The 24,170-nt window shown below is 39.4% G+C and overlaps 2 protein-coding genes across 2 annotated transcripts; one reads left to right on the forward strand and one right to left on the reverse strand.

Moving 5' to 3' along the window:
* Positions 1–821: 821 nt before the first annotated feature.
* Positions 822–3,128, forward strand: smim19 (small integral membrane protein 19). The gene is made up of 3 exons (XM_079353117.1): positions 822–1,112; positions 1,356–1,480; positions 2,487–3,128. Exons 1-3 carry the CDS (start codon positions 979–981, stop codon positions 2,543–2,545), a joined length of 318 nt encoding a protein of 105 aa, XP_079209243.1. The 5' UTR covers positions 822–978; the 3' UTR covers positions 2,546–3,128.
* A 7,389-nt stretch (positions 3,129–10,517) lies between these two features.
* Positions 10,518–24,168, reverse strand: fam199x (family with sequence similarity 199, X-linked). The gene is made up of 8 exons (XM_079352158.1): positions 24,052–24,168; positions 20,486–20,663; positions 17,735–17,954; positions 17,445–17,603; positions 16,443–16,604; positions 13,152–13,335; positions 12,831–12,934; positions 10,518–12,580 (listed from the first exon to the last, which is right to left on the reverse strand). Exons 2-8 carry the CDS (start codon positions 20,650–20,652, stop codon positions 12,407–12,409), a joined length of 1,170 nt encoding a protein of 389 aa, XP_079208284.1. The 5' UTR covers positions 20,653–20,663; positions 24,052–24,168; the 3' UTR covers positions 10,518–12,406.
* Between the last annotated feature and the right edge of the window lie 2 nt (positions 24,169–24,170).

Below are 24,170 nucleotides of genomic sequence, written 5' to 3' on the forward strand. Positions count from 1 at the left end.
ATGTGTGATGTGAGTTTGATGACACTACATCATGTAACAGTAGAGTTATTGATTATTTTATCACATAATTTAATGTTTAAAAATCCTCAAAATGATGTAAAAGTGTTATATTTCCAAACTAATGAAAGTAGTATAAACATCGAGAGATCACATATGTGTGAAATGATTTTGGTGACACTACAACCTTTTTTTAGTGTTGCAATTTGCCGACGGTCCCTGCGCATTCGAGTCACAGTCGGCTCCGCATAGAGGCAAATACAATATCTGAAGCGCGGAGGAAGGCTCGTTTTGAGGAAAATTGTGTTGTAGCTTGCAGTTCACCTTGCTGTGATTCTAAAGAGGTATCGGTTTTGTAAAAACAGTGTTCCGCTGGTGATTTATTGATCCGGGAAAGCCGAATCTGTGAATATCTTTCTAACTTTACCGAAGATTGTAATAGTGAGTTTTTTTATTTGTGATTCAAATGTATTTTTATTTTCTAACTAAACAATACGATCACGTTATAAAAGAATAGTTGGTCTCCTTGGCTGGCTGATGTTGTCTGTACGTGGTTGGAGGGAGCGGTACTGTTCCATCATCACCAATCACATGACGGCTGTACTGAAAATAAATGCCACGAACCTGAGAAGAACTTGTCGTATGATAGCTTTAGTCTGCTGAACAAGAACCAGAAATAAGGGGTTACATATATATACTATCATTATGCTAATAATTCTTATTTATTTGCGACGTTGTCATATTATACATAAGCTCCTTTCTAACTTCACTGAACTGGCTCACTAGCGACACTCCAAACCAGTTGGCGGCGACAATTCAACATTTCGCTGTTTGTCGACCGCCAATAAAATAGTCGAAGTAAAGGGCAGCCATACGCGTCTTCTTGCTTGCTTAATCCAAAACAGAAGAGGAAAGGGAAGGTGGACGTGGCGTCATTTGTAAACTGTTTTTGGAGAATAAGTCGTAGTGGCAGTTAGTAGTATGGGCGCTCATGGTGTTTTGGGGAACGAGCCCGAGTCCATCGACTATTCGGTACACGAAGCCTGGAATGAGGCCACTAATGTCTACCTGCTGGTTATACTGGTCAGCTTCGGCCTTCTCGTGTACGCAAGAAAGTAAGCAACGTTTCTATAGCAGTCAATTAAGCACCTTATACCTATTTGGTATTTGATATTAAACTACAATATCGCTTTGTTTAATGAGACACTCGCACAAGCTTTGTTCCTTTGTTACGTTGAAATTAACCTATCATTAAAGAGCTATCGACATTAATCTGATTCTCCCAACGTAGTAGGTTACTCGACCCCATGCTTTACTGTTGCTTCTCTCGAATATCTCTTTCCTCCCTTACAATTTAGGAACAAGAGGAAGATCATGCGTATCTTTTCACTGCCTCCCACCGCCGGCATTAGCACTGAGCCCAACTTCTACGACAGCCTGCAGAAGGTCCGCCTGAGACAGCAGCTGGAGATGTACTCTCTAGGTGAGCGTCAGTGTAGCTCTGACCAAGACAGGAGTACATCAGAAGTAAGAATGGGGATGCTGACAAACCTAGTCGGTAGGGGTCGTTAATCAAAGAGCCAAGTTTTCCCAACCTGAAGATAACAAATGATTACTTAATTAAGGCTGTTTTGCTCACCCATTAACGAAATGAAATCGGCACCAGCCTCCTGCAAAGTTCAATGGCAGCATAATAAATTAGGCCAGTTGTGTTGCTTTGGCATCTATCTTCTCCTGTTTTAAACTCAAAATATGAAGTTATCATTTTTGTAAGGCAGTGCTTATGCGCTTCAAAGGAAAAGGTCAACGGAATGACCCGGAATGGCACAACGTACTCATCACTGAATGAAATGGAAGTGAAATTTGCGTTTGAGTTCAACAATAACCCTGAAGTAAACGGTGACATTCACAGAGCTGTTTGCAGTTCCAACGGATGTTGTGAACACTTTTCACAATTTCTGACTTCGGTCAACATGTAAAAGGCAGTGATATCCACTGTGTCTGATTGTAGGAGAAGACAAAAACAAACATCGGTATAGGTGACAAGCCTCTCCTCCTTGGCTTGTAGCTTCAGGGTCTGTGGTTTTTTGCAAGAAAGTTGGCTTCAATAAATGTTATCAACGTGATGACATTCGCGCGATTTTTTACCTTTTTGCATAGTCATTTTTCAGTTTTAGATTTTCTAAGCATTCTATTTACATTTCAAACTTGAGACTAAAATTGTAATTTACCAATAGAAATATAATCTGGGATAAAACTAACAGCAGTTCTAGATACCACATCCATATGAAAACAGATTTTGTAATATTGATCTTTTATCTTCCACTCTGTCAGAAAAAAATTGTGACATCACTGTAAAATGTCTCAAACTGTTTATTTTACTGCTAAGTTGTAGACACACTAAGCAGTAGGCTTCATATTTCAAAATAATATTCAGGGTTATTTTTTCATAAATGACTTGTCTTCTTTCTTTTTTCCCCCCCTCCCAGCAAGGAAACTCGAGCAGCACCAAGGCCAGAAAGAGAGTGTGCAACTTTCCATGGAATGAGAGCAGGGACCTCAACCCTTTTGTGTCAGAACTAATAGTCCTGTGCCTTCTGTTCTCTAAAAGGGTATGATTCGAATTGCAGTGAGCATACATTCAGTCATATGAGCAACTCTTATCCTCCTTATGATTGTTGGGGGTCCTCAAACAAGAATTGACTTTGTGTTCTCCTGTTAGTCTACTACTTAGGTAAACCTTAAGCAATGGTGCAGCAAAGAACATACAGTAGGGGGGATTGTGTCATCAGATCTGCTTTATGGGATTCGGCAGGGACTGTAACTGAAATGGAGGAATAATAAGTCGAACTGCTTCAGATGTCACTAAAGTCATTGAAGGATAATGTGAATTAACCATTTAGGAATTACTTGCACATAGAACATCCAAGAAATTCCACTTTTCTTTTTCTTTTTGTGTACTGTGAAAGTGAAAACCAAGAGTAACTTGGATTTCTAGACCTGAGTAGGGATTAATATCATTTGTCTGAATTTTTTATTTGACTGTATGCTATAATAAATTTTAGGGACAAATAAGGTTGTGTATGCTTGATTTTCATTATATTCAGAAAATAAAGTGTGTTTCAGTGGAATTACACATCACTTAGCATTTTGTGTTAAGCGCTTGCAAATGTTGGCAGGTTACCTCAAAATATGTTGAAAGTATGGAGCAGCTAACAAAGCATTATGAAAAATTGACTTTTAAAGTGTTTTTGAAATTTTTTTTGCTAACCTGAGTCCATTTCCTGCCATGACAGCTTGACAACGACGTCTCATGTTCCTGACTAGTCTCATAATGTTGTTCTGAGGCAATGCGTTCCACTCCTCCACAAATACTACACACAGTTCTGCCAGGTCACATGGGGGTTGGGTACGAGCATCCAGTCGCTGCTTCAGCTGGTCCAAGATATGCTCTATGTAGTTCAGGTCAGGGGACATTGCTGGTCATACCATGTGAGGCATACAGGCTTCCTGACGTCGAGTGCTGACAATTCTGGCATGATGTGGTGGAGCATTATCATCCATGAACAGAAAGTTGGCGGTGTGCTGGTGGAATTGGGGCATGATGATGGCTTCTATGATGTCTGAGGTAAGAACATGCAGTGACTGAGCCATCTACAATCACCAAATCTGTTTAGTGCTGACTGGTGATGCCTGCTCAGACTGTTGCACCTCCTCCATCAAAGTGTACCCTGGGGACCCTGTTGACCTCTGCGTATCGCTCACCTTTCTTTCTCCAACAACGCTGACGACCATCATTTTCTGTGCAAGGTGACCTGACAATCATCAGTGAACAGGATGGTGCATTGCTGCATTGTCCAGCTCACATGGTCTCGTGCCGATAGAGTTGTCTGACAGGTTAAAGCAAAATGCTCTACTGAAAAGCAGCTCCTCAAATTGGGCCAGGGGACAGATAATTAATTGCCAATTAAAATTACTATTTTTGATTTATTTTAACACCAGTTAAATGACCAGTACCCCTGAAATTATCTACATTTACCGTATATGAAAACAGCTTGGGTTATACTCCCCTTTTCTTTTAAAAGATAAAGGATGAGCACTTCCCATATATTTCTCTTCTCTCTCATTTTGCTTTCTTGGGGGAATCATTTGGATCTTATGGCTGTAGTCTAATGAATCCTATTGCGGTTTAAATCATTTTGGGCATTTAAGGTCTGTTGAGGGTCCACAGAGTGCAATTCAGGCCACATCCCTGAGGCCAGGGAGAGCATCCTGCTGGCTTTGGTTCAGATGGGAGGAGGTGAGAAGGAAACCAGGAGAAGACCCGCCAACCAGAGGATGTTGTGGTTCAGACGAAACATCCGGCGAAAGTTTGTCACCAACTGACGACATCTTCTAGTAAAAAGCTGCAGTCATTAGTGACTGATGGTAAGTGTGGGAGTAATTTCTAACAGATTTTAGATGTTCATGGGTTGTTTTAGATATATTAATATGTTTGTCATTTACTGTTATAGGGCAGTGGGGAACAGAATCTTGAGTCTTATCTAAAATTACAATAAATTAATCTTGAATCTTTGAGCTGAAAATCAATCAATCAATCAATCTTTATTTATATAGCGTCAATTCATAACGGGCGTTATCTCGAGACACTTTACAAAAGCAGGTAAAGGACCTTACTGTTTGTCTGTTAACATTAACAAAAAGAGCAGGTAACAAGACCATGCTCATTGTTATGTTTACAAAAAGCAGGTAAAGGACCTTACTTATGGCTATATTACAAGAGCCCAGCTTAATCCGTCATAGCGTGGCAAGAAAAAACTTCCTTTTAACAGGCAGAAATCTTCAGCAGACCCGGGCTCATGACGGAACAGCCATCTGCTAAACTGTGCTGGGCTTGAAATGGGATGGGGGGATGGGACAAGATGCAGAAAGAAGAATAGGATGGGATAGGTTGGGGGGGGGGGGGGGGTCTGTTCTATTCTTAAAAGTACCTAATGTGTCTGCCTCCCGGACCCCGACTGGTAGACGATTCCAAAGGAGCGGTGCCTGATAACTAAAGGCTCTACCTCCCATAGTACTTTTAGAGACTATAGGCACCACGAGCAGGCCTGCATTCTGGGAACGTAATGTTCTTGTCGGATAGTACGGTACAATTAACTCTTTAAGATACGATGGTGCCTGACCGTTTAGAGCTTTGTAGGTGAGCAGAAGGATTTTAAATTCTATTCTAGATTTTATAGGGAGCCAATGGAGAGAAGCCAATACAGGAGTAATGTGGTCCCTTTTCCTAGTTCGAGTCAGAACACGAGCTGCAGTGTTTTGGACGAGTTGAAGGGTCTTTAGAGATTTACCATAGCACCCTGCTAAAATAGAATTACAATAATCCAACCTGGAGGTAACAAATGCATGAACTAATTTTTCAGCATCATTTTGTGACAGGATCTGTCTGATCTTAGAGATATTACGAAGGTGAAAATAAGCTGTCCTTGAAATTTGTTTAATGTAGGAATCAAAGGACATATCCTGATCAAATAGAACTCCTAGGTTCCTAACAGTGGTACTAGAGGCTACACTAATACTACTAAGGGCCGTCATATCGGCAGAGAAAGTCTCTCTAAGGTTCTTAGGTCCAATCACTATAACTTCAGTTTTGTCTGAGTTAAGCAGTAAGAAGTTTCTGGTCATCCAGGACCTAATGTCCTTGAGGCAGGCTTCTAGTTTACGAAGCTGGTTGGTGTCATCTGGCTTCATTGCTATGCAGTGATTTAGGCAGAAATGGGAAAACAGGGGGTGCAAAAAAAAAATACAAGGGGTGCAATTTTCTTTCAGTGTCACTCACGGCGGCGCGGCACGGCGGAGCGGAGGTTATGTGCTCCCTAACACACTGGTTTTGAAGAAAACTGAATAAGTCTCTAAATGGTGCATTCTGTTCAATAAGATGCATTGTTACACATTTTAGTTTTCCCAAGCTTGATAATGTTGATTTACTGTACAGCCCCTGCCCTGACACACCCCTTCATCCTTTGACTGCAACTCACTTGGTTCATGTTGTCTAACCCCTTTGTTCAATTCATAATATTACTTATTAATATTATGTGTCATCCAGTAATAATAGATCCCTAGACCTTGATAAGTCAATCATCTGTCAGCATATTCTAATGTGGCGCTGACCCGAAAAGGTGGAGCTAAACCCTGCAGTGCGTTGATTGGTTGAAAAAATCGTCACTTCCTGTGTTACGTCGGTAAACAAAACTCTGCCGTGTTTAAACCATTGACTGTAACACACAGCTGATTGTTTACGTCTGTATTTCTCCTCGCCGCACACAGCCTTCTCTGAAACAAAGCTTGATTGAGTTCTTGTAATAAAGAGTCACATGTCAATGACAAAGTGGATGGACTGCTGGATGTCTTCCAGCGTTGGTTTTGTTTATGTAGTGTTTTTCTCCTTTGTTGAATTTATTAGTTAGCGGTTAACTGTTAGCGGTTAGATGCTATCATATGACGCTATTTACATAGCGGCTATCGTCATCCGGCTGACACGCCGTCTACCAAATAAGGCACGGGTGGCTGTAGAAACGTAAACGGGATCGGGTTTAAGTTTTTCGGTACCTGTATTCGGCAAACATATTCTTTGCCAGAATTAGAACGTAGCCTAATCAGATATTTAGCGCACCCGTGTAGTAAGCACATCTATTAAATGTAGATATTTGCACGGCCTAGGTCAAGCCGTGCAATAATTTCAAGGCCGTGTTTTTTTTAAATAGGCCGTGCAAAAAGCGGTTTCGCGGCAGGCTACCTAAATCTATGTTGCTATGTAGAGCTGAGTATCGTCTGCATAGCAATGAAAGTTCATGGAGTGTTTCCTCATAATACTACCTAGAGGAAGCATATATAATGTAAATAGAATCGGACCAAGCACTGATCCTTGAGGCACTCCATGGCTAACTTTGGTGTGCATAGAGGACTCATCATGAACATGCACAAACTGAGATCTGTCTGATAAATAGGATCTAAACCAACTTAAAGCAGTCCCTGTAACTCCAAGCAATTGTTCTAGTCTCTGTAACAGAATCTGATGGTCAATTGTATCAAAAGCAGCACTAAGATCTAACAGGACAAGCACAGATAGAAGTCCCCTGTCTGAGGCTAACAGAAGATCATTTGTTACTCTAACTAGTGCAGTCTCAGTGCTATGGTAAACTCTAAATCCCGACTGGAACTCCTCAAACAAGCTGTTGTTGTGGAGAAAATCACACAACTGATTAGCTACCACTTTCTCTAAGATTTGGAGATAAAAGGAAGGCTAGATATAGGTCTATAGTTAGCTAGAGTTCCTGAATCAAGAGTAGGCTTTTTAAGGAGCGGTTTAATTACAGCTACTTTAAATGACTGGGGTACATAACCTGCTGCTAAAGATAAATTGATCATATCTAGTATGGAGCTGCTAACTAAGGGAAAGACTTCCTTAAACAACTTGGTTGGGATTGGATCTAAAAGACAAGTTGACGGTTTAGACGCAGAAATAATCGAATTTAGTTCTGCGAGGTTAATTGGAAAAAAACAGTCGAGGTTAGTATCAGAATTTGGAACTGTTTCTGCCGAATCGAAAATATAGGAGGAATCTGCACTAAGTAAAGGTAGTAAGTTGCTAATTTTGTCTCTATTGTTTAGAATTTTATCATTAAAAAAGCTCATAAAATTATTACTGCTAAGGGCTAAAGGAATAGATGGCTCAAATGAACTATGACTCTCTGTCAGCCTGGCTACAGTGCTGAAGAGGTATCTAGGGTTGTTTTTATTTTCTTCGATAAGGGACGAGTAATAGGCAGTGCGGGACTGCCGTAGAACTTTCATATATCTATTATGACTATCTTGCCAAATTAAACGAGATTCTATCGTTTTGGTGGAGCGCCAAATTCTTTCACATTTACGTGACGTTAGTTTTAGAGTATGGGTTTCTAAATTGTACCATGGAGCTGATCTTTGTCGTTTGATTGGCTTCTGTTTTAGGGGGGCGATTGAATCCAGAGTAACTCTAAGTGAATCCACCGCACTATCTACAAACTGATCTAACTGAGAGGGACTAAAGTGATTATAGGAGTTTTCAACTAGGTTAGGGGATGGAACAGAAACAAAGGCAGCTGAAATAGCTTCCTTAAATTTAGCTACAGCATTATCATTTAAATTTCTAGAGAGCACTTTTTTATTAAGAGGAGTTAAGGTTGGTAAAAAGAAATCAAAAGTTATTAGGAAATGGTCTGATATCAGAGAATTTTCCAGGAAAACCGACAAACTATTAATTTCAATACCATAAGCTAAAACAAGATCCAGAGTGTGGTTAAATCGATGAGTAGGTTTGTTTACACCCTGGGTGAAGCCAATAGAGTCCAATAGAGACATGAAAGCCGTGCTAAGACTGTCATTAACAACATCCACATGGATATTGAAATCACCTACAACAATTATTCTACCACTGCTAAGAACTATGTGTGATAGAAATTCTGCAAATTCAGATAGAAATTCTGAATATGGGCCGGGAGGGCGGTAAACTATAACAACTAGAACTGGCTGAAAAGTTCTAGAGACTGGATGTGAAAGACTGAGTGCAAGACTTTCAAAAGAGGTATAATTCAGCTTTGGTCGAGGATTAATTATAAGACCAGAATTAAAAATAGCTGCTACTCCACCACTTCGACCAGTGTCTCGAGCTATATGAGCATTCAAATGACTGGGAGGGGTGGATTCATTTAAACTAACATATTCATCCTGAGAAAGCCAGGTTTCAGTTAAGCAAAGTAGATCAATATGATTCTCTGATATTAGCTCATTTACCAGGAGAGATTTAGATGCTAGGGATCTAATGTTTAGTAAGCCGCATTTAATTGTTAGATTTTTTTGCCAAGTCGTATTTGTAGTTTTGATTTTGACTAAATTTTTATGATTTACGCCTCTTTTATTGAGGCTGGAATTGCCGATGACAGGTCTGTGGCGGAGAACAGACACAGTATCTATAGTATAAGTAGGGTTACAAGGGTTATAAGATCTAACTGAGTTACAGTTAGATTTACAGTCACAAGGACAGCTATAGTGGCAGGTAAACAGATCTAAAGGAAGCGCAGAGAAGTGTGTAAAACTGCAGCTCTGCCTCTTGGTCTGAACTCTGAGTTGTCAGGGTTTGGGACTAATAAACTCTGCTATATTTATAGACAATAGAGCTGCACCAACCAGAGTAGGATGGATGCCATCTCTAGCTAGCAGACCAGGCTTTCCCCAAAAGGACTGCCAGTTATCTATGAAGCCCACATCGTTTGCTGGACACCACCTCGATAGCCAGCGGTTGAATGAAGACATGCGGCTATACATGTCATCACTGGTCAAATTAGGGAGAGGACCAGAGAAAACTACGGAGTCCGACATCGTCTTAGCAAAACTACACACCGACTCCACATTAACCGTAGTAATTTCCGACTGGCGAAGTCGGGAGTCATTTGTGCCGACATGAATTACAATTTTATCAAATCTACGTTTAGTCTTTGTCAGCAGCTTTAAGTGAGCCATGATGTCGCCCGCTCTGGCCCCGGGTATACACCTAACTATGCCCGCTGACTTCGCTAACTTCACGTTTCTGACTATGGAGTCTCCAATTATCAGAGTTTTTGTCTCAGCGGGTGCGTCGCTGAGTGGGGAAAATGAGTTTGAAACATGAAGTGGTTGGTGGGGAGCTGTGAGCCTCGTTTTGTGACTATGCCTCCCTCGGACAGTAACCCAGCCACTGCCTCCCGGCTGCTTGGGAGCTACCGGGGGAGATTTAACACTATGTCGGCCCGCACCGGCGACAGAAGGCTGGCTAACTGCTGCTGCATAAGATAACTGTGACTCTGACTCAAAGGTGCGGAGCCTGCTCTCCAACTCAGACACCCTCGCCTCCAAAGCTATAAATAAACTACATTTAATACAGATACCTTTATCAGTAAAGGAGGACGAGGAGTAACTAGACATCTGGCACACGGAACAAGAGAAAGCAGGAGAGGGAGAGGCAGGGAGAGAAGCCATCGTAGGGGAAGCTAACTGCTAAGTTAGCCTGAGAGCACGTAGTTTAACGCAAACAAAGATCTATAGATAGCTAGCAGGGGTGCTTGGTGATTATTTCGATTACTCAAAGTGTGCAGTGAATGGAGACAAATGTAAGAAAATACACAGAAGAAAATACAAAATACACAGGTAGTAGCGATAGAGCGAGACAACAGGAAGTGATGCAATACGCTCACCGTAGTACGTCAGGACGTCGATCCACACTGCAGCAACTTACCTCTCAAATGTCTTTGAGCCTTCTGGTTACACTGATATACACATTTTAAAAAGAAAAACATTGTGACTTCACGTTTAAACAATAGACATGCCAAGATATATCATTCTAAACAAAAAATAACTTGACATCCATAATAACTAATAAAATGTTGATGCTGTGGAAAGATCCTGTAAATGTAAGTCAATCATGTGCCCATGAACATTTTAATCAATATGGTTGAAACAATGGGAATTTATTTGTAAAGTTTACAGTAAATCAGAGCCACTCAGTGGACAGAAAACCCTCTTCTTCCTGATGCACCAGCATGTCACGTGGTTTTCAGCATGTAGCTGGTGATTTCAAAGAAACTGATATGTTGAAGGAAACTATTGCAATTGTACCAGATGGTTTCAATGTTTTGACCACAAAACACCTTTTGTACAATGGCCATTTACCATTTAAATGTTTTTGATCACAAAAAAAACCTTTAACAATGTTCCATTATTGTAATGTTACTCTGTTGCAAATCATGACATAGTACATTTCATTTACAACTGTCACATCACCTTTATCGTTTGATCTTAGTGTTCAAAATAGAATTTTACTCATTCTAAACTAAACAATACATATGGTTGTATCACCATTATTGATGTGGTTAATAACTTTAGTTTCAGAGCTCAGTAAGGATTGGAGGATGTTCATTGCATTACCACTGAGAAGGTCCTCAATTCGTTCCTTATAAAAGGAAGATGAAAACCGAGTTCTTAAGCAAATATGAATACAATAAACCATAAAAAGAAGCTCCAACTCATTAAAATCCATTAGCATGAGTAACAACGCAAGTTAGTATAAATATAAGTTAGGTTACTAACTTGTGTTTCACTTACAAAACATACTGTTGGGAAAAAAATGTACCAAAGTTTATCACAAGGAGAAACTAAAAGCAAATAGTAAATAAGCTGAAAATGTCATTTATATACAACAAATCAGTTATATTTTGACAAGTGTTTGCAAAGACTACAGCAAGTTGCAAGTCACTGGATCACAGAAGAACTTAAGAGTGGTCGAACTTTTGAAACATGCACAAATTCAGTGCTCCCTCTAGCCTTTGGATTGAAATAGTGCACAACATTCAGCACATTGAAAGAAGGGTCAGTTCACTACCTGCAGTTTAAACATTAGCTTAAACATTAGATATCTCTCTGACGCAATAGTATCCTTGAGTTTTGGAGTTTTATTTAGCTGAATGGTATATGACTTTATTGAGTGAAGAAATAGGCTTCATACTAACGAACACGTTTTGTTTTTATGAATGGATATTGCTTATTTTTTTCACCTGGTGTCTACAAGGGCTCTCGTGTTCTGAAAAAACAGACTAACTCTTACCCTCTCTTAAAAAGGATACCAATAATGAGTACTTTAACTACTTTGACAGTAGACAGTTGTAAATGCCACAATATTGCCAATGCATTTAAAACTACAGCCATAGATGAGAAGTTGAGCTCATGCAAAGACCTGTAGAGAAGCTATAGATGTAAGTGTACGGTGTGCGTAGAAACTACAGCAACATTTGCTTAAGTACTGCACGCAAGTATACCATACAGATCCCCTGTTTGCAGGGAGAATTAGTCTTACCATCACCTGGTTTTGAGTTTCTGCATATTAGGCAAAAAAAAATCTGCTCACTTGCCCTGTTCTGTCCTATGGTTCTTATATTGTTAGCAGTGGGTATAAAACTGTATTGTATAAATGTGTGCATCAGCAAGATTCTAAGAGTTAAAGAAATCTAACAGGATAGAAACAATAAGTAACACCTCAAATGGTAAGCAGGAGTTTGGCAGTCATGTAGTACATGCCTGTAATGGTGTTTGCTAAGCTCACTGTTTAAGCACCAGCGGTACTACGAAAAAATAAAGCAATATGCTAACAAATGTTAAAGAGTCTCTTACTGCAACTGCATCTCACTCCAGACATCACTCCAACCAAATATACTGCACGTTTGTTGGCATACTCAAAGCTGTTGGAGGAACAGATTCATATCAACACAGTCTATAAGCTTGACGATAGTGGCTGCATAATGAAAGAGAAGGTGTAGAGGGAGCACTGATTTATTCACTGGTGTCACATCAATACATCCAGGTCGTCAACATGGTCACATTCCTCCGTAACCTGCAGTGACAGCACCTCTTCATTTAGAAACAGTCCACTTAGACGCTCCTTGCGGGCCTGTCGCTGCTCTTTCAACTGGCGCTTACGGAGCGCTTTCTGTTGAAGCTTGCGTTGCTTCGAGCGTTTCTAAAAGAAAGCGTGGCAAAAACCCCCACAAACCTTTTAATAACATAATGCAAAAAAAACCAAACTACAATGAATAAATGAATGGCAGTGTGTGAGAGGATAGGATCAGAAGATGTACGGAGCAAAGGCCAATGTACACTTATAAGTTAATTGGTGTAAAATGCAATTGTATTTGTCAGTCACAGTGTTAACATCACCTGTGAGATGAATATGGCCAGCATTTTTAGACAAACAATTCCTAGTTTCTTACTTTAGAGTCTCGAATGCGATCTGCCGCACTGGGAAGGTTGCCGTCACTGTGAGCTCTACTAATGTTTGCAGCACTGCTTCCACTACAGGCTGATGCTGTACCTCCTGGAATGCAAAGGAAATGTGAACAAGATTGGGACCAGGGACGTCTTACAGTAGAAAATTTAACGTTGGGTTAAAATGTCTTATTATCTGAACAACATGTGCCTGTCTATCCGTTTATTCAAGTCTACAGTTGTGACTTTGTCCAATGGCCTCCACCAATTTCTCCATTGGTGGTAGTACTGCAATATAATAATTTACAAACCAGATTGCATCTTACCTGCTACAGAGTTAGAAGCAGTAGAACTAGTGGAGGAGCTAGCAGAGCTAACCATGCTGGCGTTACTGCTGCTGGCTCCACTTATGCCGCCAGTGCTGGCACTGCTGTGACTGCTCCTTTTCCAACCTTCTCTCGTACTGGCAGCCCGCTGCCTTGGGCTGTGCTCTCTGATGTAGTTACGCACCTGATGACATCACACAGAAATAAAATTGCAAAAAGTGGAATGTTCAATTTTGGCCTATGTATATCCCTGCATATACAGTGCATTCAAAACACTTCTAGACCACTTAACTTTGTCACGTCTGTTATGTTGCAGCCTTATGGTAAAATCGATCATAATAAAGTGGAATCGGAATTTTTGAATGTTTGCTAATTAATTAAAAGGGAAGAACAGAAATATCGCACTGACATTAGTATTTGTTAAGTGTATTATTTGATTTTCCTTTCCGAAACGGGGATAACAAAAATATTTTTTAAAAAAGTGGTTATTTAATTTCCTTTTAAAATACAAAAAAATGAAATACTAAGCATTTTTCTTTTTCATGGTGAAAAAGGGATAAGCGAAATAAAAAAAAGGATATATTTTCATTTTCTATTTCATATAACTTATTAATAAAATCCCTAGAAAGCAGAAACGAACAAATGCCTGTTTTTCCATATTCTGAGACCGGATTTTGTCATTTTCAAGGTAATTGCTCAACTGAGACATCTTTCAACTTTCAATGGATTCCTGTTCCTCAGCTGTGGTCATGAGAATTTTCAGCAGATTTTACAGGAAAGTTTTTTCAATAGTTAAAATGTTAGTTTTGCTCAAATTGCATAGAGACAATTAAGATATTAGTCATATTCAATATGACTGTGGCAGATGACAGTAAAACTTGCTCTTATATGAAATGGAAAATCTAATATTTTTTAAAAATTTTCGCTCATCCATTTTTGACCATGCGAAAAAAAAGTCTTGTATTTCAATTTTTATTTTTGTATTTTAAAACAAAAATGAAATAACCACTCGTTTTGTTTTTTAATACCCATTTCTGAAAGGAAAAATCAAATGACTGAAAGATACTGTGCTGCCTTTAATTTAAAGTCAGTCATTTAAAATGTTAAAAATGTTTTAAAAGGTGGTCATAATAATCTAGATTTAAAAGACTAAACAAGTTTCATTTTCTGCATTAACTCGTTATTCATACTGCCATCTACTGGTCAATGTTGGTAATTGTTTAGAAATTCATATGCTGCAGTGGAGCAGACAGGATCTATGTTGATGCAGAGAGGTTTTCTTCCAAGCTTGTGCCTTGGAGACCATGTCTTTTAGTTTTATGTTTAATTCATGATAAAACTGTTGAGATAGACACAAAATTCACATTAGAAACTTTTTGTTGTTTTAGTCTCAGATGTGCTTTGCTAGCTCTTGCTAATTGTAGGAGGTAACAGTTTTCTCTCGGCTTCCCTAGCATATAGCTTAGTGTTTATTTAGCAATGCACAGACTTTATAAACATACAATATTTGTTATCTGTACTGACTATTGTTTTTCTCTTTGTAACATTGCAGTTTTACCTTAAATCAAACAATGAAGAAACACAAGTAAAATCAACAAAAGACAAACTTTGTGTTTTTTATTGGACTTTAAGTGTTATCTGGCTGTCTAACCCAGTACATCAGATCGTGCAGAACAGATACACTGACCGGTTTTCAGATCCTTTACTAAATATGTAGTTGAAGCACCATTGTTAGCAATTACAGCCTCGAGTCTTATTGGGCATCAAGCTTTGCAAACCTGGAATTGGGGATTTTGGCCATTCTTCTTTGCAGATCCTCTCAAACTCTGTCAGGTTCGATGGGGACCATAGGTGGACAACCATTTAATAATAATAATAATTTACACTTTATTAATTAATTATTTTCATATCTCTCTAGAGATGTTCGGCTATTCAAGGGCAATTAACAAAGTTGTCCCTCAGCCACACCTGTATTGTCTTGGCTGTGAGTTTAAGGTCATTGTCCTGTTGGTAGGTGATCCTGTGGACTAGGTTTTCATTAAGGATAACTTTGTATTTTGCAGTTTAGCGTTCCCTGAATCCTGACCAGTTGACAGGTCCCTTCCGCTGCAAAACTAACCCAAAGCGTGATTCTGCCATGAGCGTGTGTCATTATTGGGATGGTGTTTGGCAGGTGTTGACTGGTTCCTGGTTTCCTCCAGACATGATGCTGTGCCTGTGCCTTGTGCCTAGAGTCAATGTCTCTCAACCATAAGGGTGGGGGTTTGATCCCCAGCTCCTGCAGCAACATGTCAATGTGTCCTAAAGCAAAACACTTAACCCTGCTCCCGCTAAGACATATGAATGAGGTTACTTCTGATGGCCACTTCACATACCAGCCTCTACATCAGTGTGTGAATGGGTGTGACATGAGGTATAAAAGTGCTTTGAGTAGTCAGAAGACTGGAAAAGCGCTATACAAGCTGAAGTCCATTTACCATTGCAGGCAGTTCCTTCTACCTCATATTTAGTTTTTTCCTCTGATATGCATTGTACACTGTGAGACCTTATGTAGACAGGTATATGCCTCTCTGAATCATGTTCAAACTATTCAATTTACTTGAGATGGACTCAATTAAAGGTAATAATAAAGTGTAAATTATTATTATGAATTAAAGAGAAAAAAACATCTAAAAGATGATCAAGACAAATGGAAGGCACCTGAGCTAAATTTCAAGTATCATAGCAAAGGGTCTGAATACTCATGTCACTCATGTTTTTTTTTTTTAAATAGTAATTGTGGTATATTGAGTGGAGATTGACCAACCAAGACCATGTGGTTTACGTTTTGGGGTTTGGATCGAGGGTTCCAACATGAACTTAACCATGGAAAACTTAAATTATTACAGATTGAAATGGAAAGGAAGCACTTTAAGAGGACTACGAGCAAAATATTTGATGTTGCATGGTGGATATTACTTTTGACTCATTTTTCTGTAAGGGAAATGAGCCAACACCTCAGTAGCATTGTTCTTTTCCATAACTGTGCCTACAGGAGACTCTGCTGTCAGTGCAGTGGCCTCACTATGGAGCACCTAGAGGGACAAGAGTACTGTGATTTTAAAAAATGTATAAATTTATTTTGAACCTCAATTGCATCGTGATTAATGCGTTTACCCCTATAACTTTACCATTTGTGAACTGTAAAATTGCCTTACAAGACATTGCAGGTCCTATGATGACACTTCACATCAGCTCATATTAGAATGTTGCCGCTTAATTATTTATTGTGGAGCCATTGTTACCACCCACCTGCTTGAGTTTCTCGTCGGTCAGGCAGTTGAGCTCTATGATGAACTCACTGTCGGTTGGAGATATCTGAGCATTGGGATCGATGATCTTGATAATGTCAAGCTGCTCTCTCAAGCCCATCTCTGTGCTGACCCTCCGACTTAGGTACTCTATGTACTCCACCTGGATGTGGAAACGCAGACATGTGGTATACATTTTTCTATCATTTGTCCAGGTATCTCTGCCTGTTCTGGATGCTAAAGGTAGAAAACAACACTACATGGGGCTCTTTACAGCAAAATAGGAAATACAATTTTAACAAACCCTGATTACACACAGAATAAAATGATATTTTGTGGTTTAAAAATCCAAATAGATGTATAGAAATGTGCAATGTGCAACCTCTTGACTTTTTCTTGACAATCTGACTATGCACTGTACTTCATTCATATTTCCTCTTCGATTCAAGTGAAAGCCCAAAGTGCCCCATACGGAACAGAGGCAGCAAAAGACTTCAAACTAAAATATGAATTTTATATAATATATAATAAAATATAAACATTTAATAGTAGTATAAAAACAAAAACATTCAATGTAAAGTTAACTTTTCCTCAATCTAGGCTGGTCTTTTACAATGTATCTTCAAAGTTTGTAGAGAGTAAAATCTATAGTGGCTTTGGATTGAAATGTTTTCACAGCTCTTCTGAATGCAGAATAGTTTGCAATGGATCTTTGATATGATGCTAACTCTGCCTTTTTAATATGAACATAAATCACTGAATACCCTGAACTTATCAAGATGATAACCAATGTTGTGTAACTTCTTAGCATGATGACATCTATTAGGTTTAGTAAAGTCAAACAACTGAAACAAAACATGGCTTAATACAGGCCTCAGTGTAATTTAAAATTGTGTTGGCAAGTAGGACAGATAAGCACAGATATCAACATGGCAGGTTTCACTGTTGTAACATCAGAACAATCCAACAGTGATTTCTTTTATAAATCACCAGTTTAGTTTACCTGCTCATCGTTGGTCATGGCACTCCATGGCAACTCATCCAAGTTGCGATGCAGGTGAGTCTTTGGCTTTCTCTTGGAAAACAGGCAGGGTGAACTTGGAACACTTGGGATTATGTCTGAAAAGACATCACTGCCACTGGCAATGTCACTTCCTGGCAACTTTAATGACACAAGAAAACATGCAAATAATGAGATGCAGATACAAAAAAAATTAGAATGTGCTATTTGGAGTGGAAAAACTTGCCAACTAAGCACTGTAAAACTCGATAATAGATCTGCCTACAACCAACCTGCCACTCAAACTCGCTATCTGACCAGTCCCAGTAAGTACTGATGGAAGAGGACACATCGCTGCAAACACTGCCCTCTGGAAAAAGGTCCAGAGACGTTAGTTCTTGGTCATCCAGAAGGGAATAACAATCCTCCTGATCTCCCACAGACACAGAGGAGAAGAGCTCCTCACTGCACTCTGAGCTGGCAACACTGGTCCCACAAGAAGTAAGGTTCCACCTGGGGAGAAATACAAGTTAGCGCGTTCGGCACTATTTCAGACAGACAGACAGATTTTTATGCATGAGTGCTAAAATAATAATGATAGAAATAACTAAGTTTATGTTCTAAGCCCCACTTTACACTTCTATCAGACACAAATTAAATAAAACTATTTTAGTAAAACAGGTCTACGCCCGAGAGGTTGACCAATTAAGTTTTTCATCAGGAGGACTATTTTGTAAGTCAAATCTTTGCATTTTTATTTTATAAATGCACCTTAATGCAAAAAATGGGGGGACGAGAACATTTAGAACTTTCCAAAAAACAAAAACAAAGCACAATTTCATCTTTCCTTGTATATTTACTTTGAGAAAGGTCACGTCCTCTAAAAAACAGACCCATTGACTAAAAGACCTTTAAAACAATAACATTAATGAGCGATAGTGACACCAAAAAAATGCTGAGCCTACCAGCTCAAAGCAGGGAGAAAATAAAGGAGGCTCAGCTGCAGGAGTTTGCAGATATTTACAGTCCCAAAAAAAAGTAACATACACAGTTAACTGGGCTGAACACAAGTGCAGGTAAAACTTTCCACACCATCAACCTTTTTCATCATTTGAAACAATATCCTGCGTTAGGACATACCAAAATAAAAAAAAACATTACAAACTTGTGTAAGTGGACTGTTTTTCTTTTACATCACATCACAAATGTTTTTTTTGTTGTTTTTTTTTAACACAGGGTCCGAAATTAACTTCTTGACTCACTGGCCATGGTGGCAGGTAAATGAGAAAATTCACCGGCCAAACATATTTTTTACCGGTCAAAATAAATAGTTTTTGGCCATACACATCTGTTACAGATCATTTGCTTGAGAAGGCTCTATATTCTGTTGAATCAATCACATATTTAAGTCACAGATTCAATACTTTCATTAGACATTAGGAAATTAAGCAATGAAAAAATACATTTGCTGGCCTTTATTTTTTAAATAGGTGGTTTCCAGACACCCCCCCACCCCCCTGTTCATTATAAGTTGTTTGTGTGTCTCTGTCTGCTCCTGCTGCACATGCATAGCGTGCACTATAGAGCTGCAGCTATCGAATATTTTAGTAATCGAGTATTCTATCAAATATCCCGTCGATTAATCGAGTAATCGAATAAATCATACTTGTGCTTAATTAAGGTTTAACTTGTCTTGGGTCGTCCCTACAAACCTGCTTCTTTGCAGTTACCATGTAAACGCCTGCTTGTTACAGCCAACCACCTCTGCTCTACAGCTGCTGATGATGCTCACCATATTACTGACAGGGTCCCAAATTCACTTTCTGATTCACTGGTCAAGGCGGCAGGTAGATGAAACATACAGGCCAAGAAATAGCAAATAGTGTTTTGTGTAGCCTACACATCTGTTACAGTACATTTAATTGAGAAAGCATTATGTTCTGTTGAATCAATCACAGAATCAATCATTATGTCAGATAAGGAAATTGAGAAACTTTAAATATATATTTGCTAAATTATTATTCCACAAACAAGTTCTGTCTTGATTTAGCTTTGAAGACATTAGAAATTTAATATAATCAGCCTGTATATTGTTAAAAGTGTATCTCTGTCTGCTCCTGCAGCGCGTGCATTCAGCGCGCTCACAGACTACAGAGACCATAGACGTACGTCTATGACAGAGACTGTGAGAGGACGTTGCTATCGTTATGTTAGCTGCAAACACGGAGAGAGTGAACGGAGAAAAGCCGACCGTTTGACCGGATCACGTGTTCCCGACTGGGTCGTATGGATCACGGATCAACTGTGTGCTGACTAAAAGTTAAAAGGGGCACGCCGCGCTCGCGTGTTAGCGCTGAAGTGTCTGTGTGTAAGAGAGAGGAGCAGGTAGCTGCAGCTACATTACACGTGTTTTATACTCATAGCAAAGTTTTGATGACGCAAAAAAACCCAACTTAACGAAGCCTCGAGGCAGCGAAAATTCCTCGATGAATTTTTGTAATCGAATTATTCGAGTTATTCAAGGAATCGTTTCAGCTCCAGTGCACTACATCTGCAGTATAACGCAGTGCTGTTTCACTGAGTCTGAGTGGAGACGTTTACAGACTGAGACACGACTACAGCGACCGAGAGAGGACGTTGCTATAGTTGAGCTAGCTGCAGACACGGCGAGAGTGAAAAGTCGAACCAGCTGTTTGACTTGATGACTATTGGGTAAAAAAAATGTACCCGCCACGTGGCGCATAGCCCTATGAAGTCTACTCGCCAAACGGAAAATCTACCCACATTTGGCGCTTGGCGGGTGTTTATTTTGGACCCTGTTTTAACATTATTTCCCTTTATTGTTTTTAATTGTTAAAGTAACAGATTTTTTTTAATCAGCCAACATTCTTGGTATATATTGATGGTATAAGTGACTATTCTTTGGGAAATTAAAAAATATGATCTTTTGAATCCTGACCTTTAAAAAAAATGTTGTGAAAGTTAGTGAACCTATTAGACAGGTGATATCAAACTTCAGCTACTTACTCCCACTTTCTACTTGCCTGTTACTGTGGAAACGGTGAAGAGGATCTGTTCTGTGACATGATGAGAGCTGACAGCTGAAATCACTGACATCAAGATTTCCCACATCACTAAGGTTGGCTCTTTGGGAGAGGAGAGGGAAAGGCTCCTCCGGGGCTAAAAACTTCTCATACAGAGATTCAGACATGGTTGAAGTACCTGAATAAAAGGCAAAGGTTAGACAATGACATCCATCAAAACATTTCAATTTACAGATGTTAACATGTTTAACTGCCTGTTGAAGTGTCTTTAAGTGAAGAAACAGATTTTCTTGTTGTTGATAGTGGAGTGGCTTAGCTAAAAATATGAGGGAATCGTGCACTTTGTGATGAAAGCATAAAATTTGGTACACTTATAGCCAAAGGCATTCTGATAATAATTGGATATGCAGCCATCTTTAATTTTCAATATGGCAGCCATGGCAGCCATTTTTCAAAATGGCCACCTCTCCTAACTGTTTTTGAACATGTGATGGCTAAATGTAAGATGTTAAACATAAAATTTGTTAAATGTAGGAATCACATCATTTTACATGCACCCATCATTTTCAGCTGTTATTTGGACTAGTCAGCTACTGATGACCTTGACGTAAAATGTTATGTTAGAATTAAGGGCATAATTACATAATCAGAGCCATAAAAGATAGAAAGGGCATTACTACATCAATATATGTAATATCTTAGTGTGAATTGCCACCACCATAATGCCACCCTTCCTTATCTTGAGAATTCCCTTAGTAGGATGGTTACCTTTACTAGATGCAGAATTTGGAATGGGTGATTACTATTTCTCGGAAACCTCCCTCTATACACACAGGGGTTGTGACAATGCCCTGGTCAGACCTAAAGATGAAGCTTCAGTCGCACTCACCCTCACAGGAGGGAGCATTCTTAGGCAACTTTGCACAAGCTCTGCAAACCCAATAACAGGTTGATGCTGCCTCTCTCTGCCCATTGGCTATAAGGCTATCTAGCTGTCTATAATGTCACAATTATAAAGGCTTACTAGGCATTTGCTATGATACTTGGCTTCAAGAGCTTTCGTGTCCTCAGAACTGAGTAGCCCTAATAACTCTGTATCTTGCAGTATGGTTGCAGCTGTGCTCACCCTTGTATCTAACTGGAATGTAGCAGTTAGTTGATTCCTGTGCGATCTGTATACCTTCCAGGTAACTAAATCCAAAATAATATAAAACCCTGTTACCCTTGGTTCGGCTTTCCCACGCTGACACATCCCGTCTATTCAGGTGCGGCCATCTAACATCTATTTGCAAACTACAATATTAATACGATGTGGGCCTGATGATAGAATCCATGGCATTATAAAGCAGAGTGTATTTAGTTGACACTGAACCCCATGCTGAGTTTCACAGCAGTGGTGTCACCAGTAGCCCATTCCAGTCCTCGAGGGCCAGATACCTGAGACTTTTAGATGTCTCCCTGCTATAAACCAATGTGTTGTCATCAAGCTCTGCAGAAGCCTGATAACGAGTCGCTCATTGGTTTCAGCTGCGTCCGAGCAGGGACACATCTAACAGTATGAGGAAGCCGGCCCTCCAGGACTGGAGTTTGACACCCCTGGCCTATGCCCTGGCCGTGTTTTGACAACCACTTTATTACTTGAAACAGAAACACTATTCACATTGAACTGTGAGGTAGATGGAAGTATCCAATCAAATTTAATATTCTTATTTGAAAATCTGCATCTACTAAAATGTAACATCCCACATCAAGGTCCTCAGTAGCTGACTAGTCGAAATTACAGCTAAAAATGGCAGCCATCTTGAATTTTTCCGAATCGGGTGTGATGGGGTGCATGCAAAAGTAAATTAAAAATTGAATAATTAATAGATTTAACACATTAATCGTCAATATCTTATTTGAATACATCACACATAAGAAAACACTAATGAGATATGGCCATTTTGAAAAATGGCCGCCATATTTAAAATTAACAATGGCTCCATATCCAATTATTTTCAGAATGCCTTTGGCTACCAAATGTCATGCTTTTATCACAAAATGCATATGGTTATCTGCCTAACTATAACTTGCAGTCTTAAGTTTGGCACAATAACAACATAATGAGGATTTGCAGGTAAAAATGCAAACCTTGTCAGGTTTGTTGTCCTGAACGAAAGAAACAGAGTCAACCAGCTGGTATGTCCTTCTCTCAAGTTTATTTTTTTTGTGGGAAATATTTTGTTTTTTCTTGTAACTATTGAAGTAGGTGGCACCCTTAAATGGCTGTGTATGCCCATCTGCTTTGCCAGGCAAACTGCAAGTGATGGAAGCGGGAAATTGAACCGGTTCTGATAGAACTGATCCTACCGACCTAGAAGCACATTTCTAAAAAGCTCCAAGACGACAAAAATTGCGTAAACATGGGTCGTTTAGAAGAGGTGGAAAGTGAACATGCTGTGCAGCAGCCCCACAATATGTTCAAAGGTTGGCACTGTTCTCCGTAGCTGTATTTGCCTTCCAAGCCTCTGCACAGGTTACGACTTGGAGCTAAGATCACATCTAAGGGCTTTTCATACCAAGCCAGCTTCATTAACTACGAGCCCCACAACAACAAAAAAAGAAGAAGAATCTTGTGCGCATAAGATATCTTTTACTTTAAGGGACTTCGATGGCTTTGTAAATTCCATAATAGTTTCAATAGTAATGAATCAGGTTCAATTAGCCTAACAAATTGGCCTATTGGGTTTGTAAAAAGTTTTTGCAGCTTGATATAATGGAGCATTCAAAATAGATGCATAAAAAGCTGTTGGCACTGTCACTTTTTCAAGGCAATATCTTTAATTTAGTAGTTGTAAACAATCAGGCTACTTGTTTGAGCTGACTATTTGCATATTGACTGAACTTCGCTGGTGTTTTGGGGCATAGCTAGTGAAGGTGTAATGTAATATCAGATACATTTTTGATAGTGGATGCCATCCCCAAACAGCCTTCCTCATTAATTGTGGTCTCTCCTGACAATCAACTGACGGTAAATGTTCGGTTGTATACAAACTGATCAATGTACAAAAAGGCGAATAAACAACATGGCTATCCCGAATAAAGAAACAAGTTAGTTAAATTATTTTAGACTGTGCCACACCAGAGATGAGAGTTTCAAGTTAGCCGGTGTTCAGGTTTGAAAACAGACCATGTTAACTTGTGACTTTCAGTCGAATGGTTCTGGTTGTCGCAGTTACAACCGATGTTGAAGGCTCAAAAGTATCCTAACCAAACGCCTAATTCTAAGTCTATTTTAGTGTTTTGTAAAATATACTCGTCAGATGTGACTTTTTATTGTGCGAAGACATTAATCGAATTCAATATTGGTACGAAAACAACAGAAACATTTGGCTAAAGTCGACAAATAACATGGACACTCTTTAAATCGTTACACTGGTTGCTATCGCTCCATTTGTCCACGGAGCGACTACAAAGCCGAAAACGACACTTAACTTGGACTTTCCCCAGAATTTGAGATCCAAACGATATTAACGCTTGGCAAAGTACCGTAATGACAAACTAGCTATCTGTAATCAGTCACCAACCTTTTGTTGATCAAATAATGGGGATTTCTGCAGCCTCCATTTGCAAATCCCTTTTCTACCATGGACGATGATGTAAGCTCTTAACGCGAGAGGACGTGGATGGTGACCAGTGTCATGTG

The sequence above is a fragment of the Symphodus melops genome (assembly GCF_947650265.1).
Source record: "Symphodus melops genome assembly, chromosome: 9".
Classification (NCBI taxonomy): domain Eukaryota; kingdom Metazoa; phylum Chordata; class Actinopteri; order Labriformes; family Labridae; genus Symphodus; species Symphodus melops.